We start from the raw sequence: 10316 nt of genomic DNA, 5'->3' as shown, positions 1-10316 counted from the left end.
TCCGACGACGACGCGCCTCCGCACGCCATCGCCTACACGGAGGAGGGGCACAGCCGCGCCGACGACCGAAAGGGGAAGGGGCCGGCGAAGAAATGGTGATTTCCTCCGCCCTTCCTCGTTCTATTCATATTTTATCTACGTTTGTAGTATGGATTTGCACTGTCCGCCGTTGAACCCCGATGAATCATGTTTCTTTTGTCCGGCTAATCCGATGAACTGCGATATGATCATGTGTTTTATATAGCGTTGCATGAATTGCATGGTTTTGAGGTATAGGATACGAGGGACGCGAGTGTGTAAGACGAAATATAAGGCGTACCTGGTCAGTGCCCACAGACACGCCCACGGACGTTTGAGGGGTCGGATTTGCCCCAATACGGCCGTAGATGCTCTCATTGTCAATGTCCGGAGCGGCCTCACTTCACACACGCCCCACGTCATGCCTATATTCACATATTTAACACGCATGGTCGTTGGCCATGATGTAATACCCCTCCACGACACACAAATTACAAGGTATAGAAAACATATTAGCATCTACATATATTTTCATAAAAGGAGTTTAAGTTAGGACAAAGCTAGAACTTCATGTACTGCTACAATAAATAAAATGTGATCGCACCGAGTACAATGTGTAAAGATTCCATGTGCTCAGACTAAGCGACTGTGCAGTAAAATTGGCATGACATGGTACTAATCATTTATTTATACTATAGATTAAGCTAGAATCTCGGTATATACATATCACGTCAGCACCATTTTAACTTATCTCAAATACTGATATTCAGTCGCCTCCCAAAAGGCAAAGCAATTCAATGACAAGTCCCGTAAGTTCACTAATTTTGCTCGCACAAAATAGGGACGTTTGAAATGATTATTACCGCCATTTTTATTTATTTATATGGAGCAAACTCAGGCAAACCCTGACTATCTTCAACCATCTTCAGTTCAGCACAGTTCCCAGCCATCCTCGTTGGAACCCCGCTGCTTGCTGTTGTCTTCATCCACTGAGCTTGCACCTTCACTGTCACAGCCATCTAACATTTCAACCTTTCTCCCATCAACATCCGAATCCTCAGACACTGGCCTTGCAACTTCAGCGACTGTATGTTTATCTTTAGACTCGACGGCTTCAGTGGTCCTGTCTGACGAACTAGCACTCCTGTGAAGCGAAGAATGCAGCGAAGAGGAGAGACTTGACATTGTTGAGCGCTGCAACTTGCTCCAAGATAAGCGCTCATCCACTATTTGCTTGAGTTGAGACACATCCTCGCAAATGACAGCCATCTCACCTCTGCATAAGGACAAGGATATGTTTCAGTCCTCCGTCTATAAACTGACACAGCATTATCAAGAATCTAATTTTTTATAGTTTGACTGATCCTTCAGATTAGATGCCTGAACAGTTCCAAACATCACACTGAAATAACAAAAAAAAATAACAAATGGAATACTCACGATTTGTAAATAGATGATGTTGAAAACATGGGCATGGTTCCCACTTCCCAATGTCTAACTTTAACATTATTCTTTGTACTAATATGTCGGGGCAAAAATATTGCAAAAATAGTTTGCATGAAAACTCTAATAGAACATATTCCCCTTGCCTTCTCAGCATTATCAAGAACTAATGTAAGAAGTTTTTGCAGTTCAATTCACATTAGTGTAAAGAGGTGGTATATTAGTTGTCCACCCAGGGGAGTTTGAATGCATGAGTTCTAAAATGTCACTTATTTCTGAACAGAAGTGCTACACAAGAATCATCTTATTTACAATGTCATTTCTTGCTTCACTGAGAAGACTATTATATATTGTCTGAAAAATAGCCAAACTACATAAGCATAATGCTGACATTAAAAGGTGCAAGAGTAGTAAGCATGTTGTTAACTTCCAAAGATGGCACAAGATAATCTGAAGTTCCAGAGTCATCGAAATTCAGTTTAATATCAGAGATAATTAGTTAAATACGCTATAGGGCAGTCTTGCTATGGAAAACTTTAGCGGCACGAAGTAGCTGACATGAAATGATAACTTACTGTAGTGTATCAACAATTCGACCCCGCTCAACCAAGAACTCCTTCAGCTGCACATCCAACAATACACATGCACCATTAACAATTGAAATCAATTTCAAACTAATTCATAATATGGGCTCCCAACACATACTACTTCTAGCAGTGCTAAAAGACAGATGTGTATAAACTCCATAAGAACAACACTACCCATAAAACCTTTTCTTAGACCGCATAAATAATGATAATCCGTAATCCCTCTGTTCCATATTAAGTGTCACTGATTTAGTACAAACTTTAAATCAGCGACGCTTAATATGGAACGGAGAGAGTATCAAACATACAGAAGCATTTTTACCTTTAAAGGGATTAACTATTGCTCTGTAGATTTAATTAAGAGACGCTTTGAGCAGTACCCATAAAAGATTTTATTATACAGTAAATAATGATATTCAGTATCAGATGTTGATAGCAGTCCAAATTTATATTATTTATTATCAGGAAAGTTACAGACACAAAGGTAAAGCATATAAAGGCTGCACGGAAATACCTTCAAATTCTCCTCCGCTTCTTTCTGCAACTTTCTTGATTCTTCAACAATGGAATTCATCTCCTTTTCCTGTTCACTAAGTAGTGCCTGAGCAGAAGCTTCCTTTTCGTCTTTTTCCTTCACAGCTGCTTCATATTCCTGTTGTGCAGCAACCAATCTTTCCTCGAGAGTTTGCCGTATCTATATAGATCAGATCGGAGATGTGTTTAGATGCAACTCAACTTTTATAATCTAAAAATACTTCTGCAACTCAAAATATATCCAATATGAACTTTAATCTTTTTAACTTGTACTAGGTAATTATGCTTTCTCATAAAATTAGTTTGTGTAACAACATCATTAAAGGACAAACAACTGAACACAAATAAAACATGATGGACCATCCATTCCATGTTCTGTCAGGAAGCTCAGTAGATGAAGAAAATACCATCAAACAAAGCATTAAGATAATACCTCTTCAATAACAACTAGATAACTATTCCTCTCGTCTGACAGCCGCTGAAGTCGAGATTGGAGCTCCCGCGCCTCCGTGGTCAAAATAGATCTCTCACCGAAAACCTCACCAGCATGCTGCATATAGCACAATTGATGACTCCTTTAGGCTAGGCAACTAAAGAGTTCTCTCTTTTATAAAGTTTGATCAGGGGATAAAAGGACAAACCATATCATTTGCTTCTTTTGCATGATTCAACATTTCTTTGAGCTCCTCAACTTTGGTGAGAATGCTTGTACCAGAAATAGATGATTCACGCTTGGCTACTTTAGCTTTTTCTTCAAGAAGTTCTACATCCTCTATCATCTTAGTAACCAGCTCAAGTGAGGGTAACAGATCGTTCTGCATTAATGTCACAGCAGAAGAATAAGTTCCAACCTCAGCAGTTATCGGCGAATCAGTCACTATAATATACAAGGTGCATTTTGCATCTTAAATTAATCAGTGTACATAGTTTTTTTTAATTCAGAGAGTAAACTAAAACAGATAAATCATGGTCGATTCAGTTTCTTGCACAGGAAAAAAATTGATGTGGCAGATGATTATCTCTATGGCAACTTCAGAAAGCTACACTAGTACAGACCTTAAGGGTGCCAGTGCCTAGTTTTTAGCTCCTTAGACACTGAAAGAGCTGTTAACTGTTCAAAATATGAGGAAACTGTAGGTAGAATGTGGCTTGCAAAAAGTTAGTCTAGGATGGATCGAAGTGTGGCTCCTAGACCAGCAATAAGGCAGTTTATTTTCTACTATAAGTTTGGCATGCCATCCTAAGGGGATGCAAGTGGCTAATATGCCGAGAATCACTGACAATGACCCAAAGTGATTCCAGTCAACCTACTACAGCCTGGACTTGACTAGTGACTACAACAAGTCAGCTAGCACCAAATGCACATTGCTTCAAGAAATGCAGCTGAATCTCCATACGATCATATCAGTAATTCCTGCTACTCATTTCTGCTATAAGTGCTTCTGAATCCGTTGACTCAAATGGTATTTTTAGCATGATCCTTCTTTCACTTCATTTCAGTTATTCAGTGCATGAAACATAATCTATTGAGGTTAGCTTGTGAGTTTAAGGCAAAACATTCTCTTTTAACACAGTGCCCTTCATGTCTAACCTGCCAATTTGATCTATATACTACTACTAACACAAAATGCCAAAGTGGCTTCATTTTTCTTCTTCTTACATTTGGTAAGCAAGTCATCAACCTAGATGTAAATATTCATGCCATGCAATTTTTTCAACATAAAGGAAAGGGTGTGCAACTAAGTATAATCCACATAACCATAGGCACGTGTAACCATACACGCATGCAACCGCATGAGAGTAATGTGCCCAAGAAAGTGTATATACAACAAATGTTTTGAAAAAAGCCTGCATGGTGGGAGTTCACATAATTGGAGTACCTTTTTGTTTTTTGCATCAGCAATGGAATCCGCAAGTGACTCAATACTAACAGAGTGGCTTGAATGAGTTGAAGCCATGGAGGCAAAGTGATTCGAATTCAAATCAGGAAGCAACTCACTTGAAGAAGACAAGAATGTGTCACCATGCTCAACTCTATCCTCAGAGTTGTAATCAACATCAGCACAATTGTTATCCATTTGTACTAAGACTCCACCAGAACCAACAAAGGATTCTTGGGTGTCTGGAATAGGAAAATCCAGCGCAGGTGCAAGGGTGTCTTTTTCAGTACTGGGAAATTTAGGTGAGACTACACATTCAGGAACACCAGTAGAAGTCTTGGAACAAAAGGAGTTATCCACATCTGCATGATAACAAGGAAGCTTCAAAGGATTATCCTGGGAAATGCAATCGCCAACTGGGACTGTGATGTCAAAATCTTGCTCTTGGACTTGTGCAACATTAAGATTTATGCTGTTGCTCCCATTTTCCATCATGAGTGATTGAACAATATATTCACTTGATAAAGATCCACCATTTCCAACTTGATTAGCTGAATGATCTGAATAACACGATTTTAAGAAATCTTCAAGGGTCATAGTGCGCTGCTGATGTTCAGCGTCAGAGATGGATTCCCCAAATGGGCCTGTGATGTCCACATCATGCGCATGGACTTGAGCAACATTAAGATTTATGCTGTCATTGCCATTTTTCCCCAGGAGTGATTCATCAATGTATTCACTCCACAAAGACCGACCATTACATGCGTTTAAGAAATCTTGAACGGCCAAATCACAGTGCTTATCATTAAGTGCAGGCACAGAACAGGAAGGGAAATCTAGTTGTCCATTCATCAGTTGTAATGATGAAGTCACATCTAGTTCACCCACAACATTTTCTTGCACGTCAGTTGTGATTGCAAAATCAACATTTCCCTTAGCTTCATCAACATGAATATCAGAACCTGATTTGACTCCATTCATTAGCATAACTTCAGAAAACGGGAAAGGTTCTAATGAGACGGAGGGAGTATATATCAGAGAAAATGTTCTTGCAATTTATTGAAGATAAGGGCTTTGTACAGATTAGCGCTAAAGTTAAACCCACATGAGCTCAATGAGCAAGATAGAAATTTAAGTCAAGAATAAGAAAGCCCATACCACACAGCCTTTGGGTCGTTACTTAACACTTGTATAACTGTAATAAGTTAAATTGCAAAACTGGCAGTACTATGTTTCTACCCAAACCACCAAGTGCTTACTGCTACAAGAGTTAACTTTGGGCCCACAGCTTATCCTAAACCCAGAAGATCCCAAACACTATCCCTACACAACGATAAAACCTATGCATGCAAACATTTCGATTAGATCTAAGATCAATAGAAGCACCCTGATGGAGCGTCTTTTACACTAAGCATAGATTGGCCCATAAATCTCAATCTTTTTACTTACCAGCAGATGATGAAGTTCCCGTCTCACCCACAGTATGATTAGCAGATAAATTTCTGAATAAATCTTTCGTAAATTCTGCAGGTTCATGATGGGCACTAGAAATTCCGACTGGACCTGCCATAGATAGCATGACTTCGTCAAGGACGGCTACCAACCGTGAAATCAACATCTTTATGGTGCTCTATGGCGACAGCCTTCAGCATACAGAGATCAAGTGGTATCAGTCTTTATACTTACCAGCAGATGATGAACTTCCTGTTTCACGCGCATTGTGATTCACAGTTAATCTTCTGAAAAATTCGTCCTTAGATACCGCAGCCTCCTGATGGACGCTAGAGACTTCGACCGAACCTATCATAGATGGCATGACTTCGTCAAGGACGGCGACCACAGCGGAATCAGCATCTTTATGGTGCTCTATCGCGACAGCCTTCAGCATGCGGGGATCAACCTGCAGAAAGGGCACACAAAAGGTGTCACTGCTTCGACCGCAGCCATGAACAAATCAAACACTGAATGGCGGATTACCCATGCAGAAGACACAACAATTCCCCTAAAAGGAATAATCGAACTCTTTCAGAGTAAGTATGAATCGATCTAGCGATAATCCTAGTAGCTCCGCAGGAGACTAAAATCACACCCGGCCCGCCCCAATTCACGGTAACATCCTAGTGCGTCCGAATGGAAATCCACTATTCCCAATCTGTAACGAGTTTCCTCCCGCAGGTGTAATTAATTACCAATAACCCAAACCCTCGCCTCGCCGCCGAACAAAAAAATTCCAATGGTCCCCCGTTCCTCATCCGAGCAACACCGATATCCCCATGCGAGATGGAAAGGCGGATCGGGCATACCTGAGGGAAGAGCTCGCGGAGTGAGCGGAAGACGGTCATGTGGTCGCCCATCTCCGAACCCTAGAAGCCAAGGAATCAGGATCGGCTATGAAGTAGAGGAACCCGGTCACGGGCGGATGGCTCCGGCTTCGCGGAGGGGAGAGGGATTAGGGTTTGGGGGATTCCTCTGATCGCGGGATTGGAGGGGAGGGAGGGGAGGAGGCGAGTTGGAGTGAAGAAGGCGAGCGAGAGAGGAGGCTGCACCCGGGATAGAGGCCGAGAGAGACCCGCTCAGGCTCGAGCGGTGTGGTTTTACCGGATGGGCAGCGCGTAGGTTTTACGTTTAGGCCCTCCTTGTATCCTCTTTTCGTAATATATACTCCCCCCGTTTTTAATAGCGTGAGATGATCTATTTTTTTTCCTGAATCAGATGTATATAGAACGTTTTAATTAGTGTGTTTGTTCACTCGTTTCAGTCTGCATATAGATCATGTTGAAATATCCAAAATGTCTTAGAATTGGGAACAAAGGTAACAGTAACAATTAGTGATTTCCAAAATATACAACTATTCGATCTTCGTTGGAATCACACAACTTATAGATATAAGATTATCCCAATTGACTTGGAAAAAGGATTGTCTTTCTCAAGAAGAAAACTGCGTAAAGTATACTGTACATGGCAAGTAAAGGTGGAGGATGTTCTCGAAAAAGAAAAAAAGGTGATTGAATTGGACCGCCACTGTGTAGTCTGTGTTAGTATCAAAGGACGATTTCAGAACAAATCAAAGCACCACATACTGAAAACGGAGCTCGGAGGAAGATCCCAGTTGCAAAATTTGATTACCCCAAAGAAAGAGCATGCAGCTGCATGATTCAAGGAAACGGAAGAGGGCGACGGGACGTGTGAACACCAGAGCCGCGGCGGCATTAATCATGTCTTAGCCACGAAGGAAGTACTAGTAGTACGTAGCAGTACCAACATATAGAACAATCTACGACATGCATACAACCTTTACGGCGGAGAATACAAAAGGCCGTTGGCGCGTCCAACTCAGCGGCAGTGCCCATGCAGGTTGTATCATATCAATATTCTGTGTCTGTAGATAGATAGAAACCACACGCACACGGTGCTTGGATCAATCTGCCACTGCCGACATAGGCACCATCCAGTCAACCCCATGGATCCAACGGATACCACATCACCGCATAGCGTAGGTTCCCAAAATATCTCAGCAAACACATGCCATGCCAAATTGCTAATGTCTCAGCAAACATTCACCAGAGAACCAAGATGGTCTAAAACATGGAAGAAAGAAAAGTAACAACGGAACGGAAGTTACAAAGTACAGATAAACCTCCCGTCTGTCTGCTTGACTCGGTTCAAAACAATTGAGCCACAGATTTTTGTGAAATTTTAACCCCTCCAGTGATCATTTAAGAAGGTAACCGGAGCAAAAGATATAGGGGCTAGTCCACCACCATAGTCCATAGACATGGCTAGTCCTCCTCCACCTTCAGGCCCTGCAGCTTCGAGCCCAGGCCACCGTCGTCGCCGTCCTTCTCCTCGTCATCGTCGTCCTCCCCATCCTCCTCTTCCTCGCCATCTTCAGGGTCGCCCTCGGGGTCGTTCTCATCCAGCGGGCCAAGCACCTCCAGCGAGTTCTTGCCTCCCTTCAGGATCTCCTTCACCTCGTCAACCCCTTCGTCGGAGATGAAATTCGAATTGATGTTCAGCAGCGCGAAACCTGGCTTGTTTGCGACAGCTTGAGCAAAGCACCGGGCTCCAGACCTCTGAAACAGATTCGTGCTCACGTCAAGCTCCTTCAGACTTGGGTGGCCTTCCTCCAGAGATTTTGCGATTGTCACTGCCCCATCATCCTTCAGCTCATTCTCAGCTAAGGTCAGCTTCTTGAGCGACTGCATTGCTGTCAAGCATTCTGCTACAGCTTTGGCTGCTTTGGCGGTTATTTCATTTCCTGCCATTTCAAGGACCTCCAACTGAGGTGCTGACTGTTTGAGGACATTCACTATTGCTATTGTACCCTCGTTCTCAAGATTGAGGTCACTGAGATAGAGCTCAACGAGGCCACTGAGCTTTGGAAGGGTTTTGCTGAGAGCTACCCCTGCCTCCACACCAAATAAGTTGTCCCTGATATCAAGTTTCTTCAGACGAGTACATGTCCCTAATGCCTCAGCCAGTGCCACTCCACCATCAGATCCTATCCTTGTCGCGGAGCACCTGAAGCTCTCTAGGTTTGGAGAACGCTTCACCATCTCAGCAATTGGCATAGCACCTTCATCACCAGTCATATTGTTGTGGAAGTGGAGAACCTTAAGCTTCTCAGTTGAAGGAATAAGCTCAGATAGAGCTTTTGCAGCTTCCCCTGATATGCCATCGTTCATCACATATAGCTCTTCCAAGTTGCCCTGTGATTTCAGCAGCTCTGTGAATGCCCTGACACCCTTCTCACCTAAAGCATTGTCAGAGATGTTCAGGTAACTCAGTACAGACCCTGCTAAAGCTTTGGAGAATATGCGCATCACATCAAGGGCTTCGTCCTCGGGTCTTCCAGCGACAAAATCTGAGATATCTACCTCTGTGAGCTGCGATTTTATTGATTCAAGAATTGGGCCAGCAACATTGGCAGCACCAATACCAAAGCTCCTGTTGCTGAAACAAATCCTTTTATAAGAGTTTCCTGGTTTTGTCAGTGGACTGAGAAGTTCCTTTGCTTCTTCTGCCTCAATGAAAGCGCGCTTACCACCAGATATGTCAAACACAGTATCAGCAGGCTCAAGAGGTGTATCAACAACAGGTGCTTCTGGTTCCTCGGTTGTCCTTGGGCCTTTTTTCAGGACTTCAAGCATCAGCTTGCTAGTTTCTTTTGCATATAGCTGGACAGCAGAACTACCATCACCATCAGGCTCCTTCTTGAAATGCTCCTCTGCAGAAGCAAAGCACACCTCTTCGATCCTCTTAGCATTCTCATGAGCCTCTTCTTTGCTCAAAATGCCATACTTGCGAGAGAAGATGCACTCGGCGGACAGGTTCTTGGTCATCCTCTCTACAAGCATCAGACGAGTGCTTTCACTCGGTGGCCACAGTTTGACGGAGAATGTTCGGGGCTGGAAATCTTCCGCTGTTGATTCCATGTGGAAAGGTGCCACTTCACACAGCAACCTACTGGTAAATCAACCAGAATAGGCATTAGCATGATCCCAAATTGCAGAAAGCAATACAATATTGAGTAAACAACGAAATTAGTGGAGCAATTGGAGGGCCTGTCCCTTAAGTAGCAAACACTAGTACCAACAAGGATACAACTAAACACCACTTAGCAAAACATAGTTAAGTCTAGAGTGTAACAACAACATCATTTTTCTTCTTCTTAAAGGGGGCACATGGCCCCCAGTTTCATTCAAGAAAACGGAGAACAACAACTTCATCGATTCGTATTTTGCTCAAACTGGTCGGTTTACAGAGGAAACCAAGGGTACAATTAGCAATTACAGAATAACAGGAGTTCAGCCTAGCACCAGAATAATAATGTGTGATGTTACTACGGTTGCTA

General features: G+C 42.7%; 2 protein-coding genes across 3 annotated transcripts; both read right to left on the bottom strand.

The window, feature by feature from the left end:
- Window positions 1-677: 677 nt before the first annotated feature.
- Window positions 678-7036, bottom strand: LOC119343344. Of its 2 annotated transcripts, none has more exons than XM_037614349.1 (9): window positions 6766-7036; window positions 6149-6362; window positions 5912-6025; window positions 4463-5451; window positions 3224-3397; window positions 3016-3132; window positions 2563-2742; window positions 2037-2083; window positions 678-1294 (listed from the first exon to the last, which is right to left on the bottom strand). In XM_037614349.1, the coding sequence occupies exons 1-9, from the start codon at window positions 6814-6816 to the stop codon at window positions 949-951; spliced, it is 2232 nt and encodes a 743-aa protein (XP_037470246.1). In that variant the 5' UTR covers window positions 6817-7036; the 3' UTR covers window positions 678-948. The 2 variants fall into 2 exon arrangements, with proteins under 2 accessions (XP_037470246.1, XP_037470247.1); XM_037614350.1 differs by having other exon boundaries at window positions 4463-5424; window positions 6766-7035.
- Window positions 7037-7990: 954 nt separating this feature from the next.
- On the bottom strand, window positions 7991-9949 carry LOC119343328 (RAN GTPase-activating protein 2-like). Its single transcript, XM_037614348.1, has one exon. The coding sequence runs from the start codon at window positions 9895-9897 to the stop codon at window positions 8242-8244; it is 1656 nt and encodes a 551-aa protein (XP_037470245.1). The 5' UTR covers window positions 9898-9949; the 3' UTR covers window positions 7991-8241.
- Window positions 9950-10316: the final 367 nt, after the last annotated feature.

This window comes from Triticum dicoccoides, chromosome 1B, assembly GCF_002162155.2.
Source record: "Triticum dicoccoides isolate Atlit2015 ecotype Zavitan chromosome 1B, WEW_v2.0, whole genome shotgun sequence".
Classification (NCBI taxonomy): Eukaryota; Viridiplantae; Streptophyta; class Magnoliopsida; order Poales; family Poaceae; genus Triticum; species Triticum dicoccoides.
The sequence above is the reverse complement of the archived record's forward strand: the minus strand, read 5'-3'. Positions and strand labels throughout refer to the sequence as shown.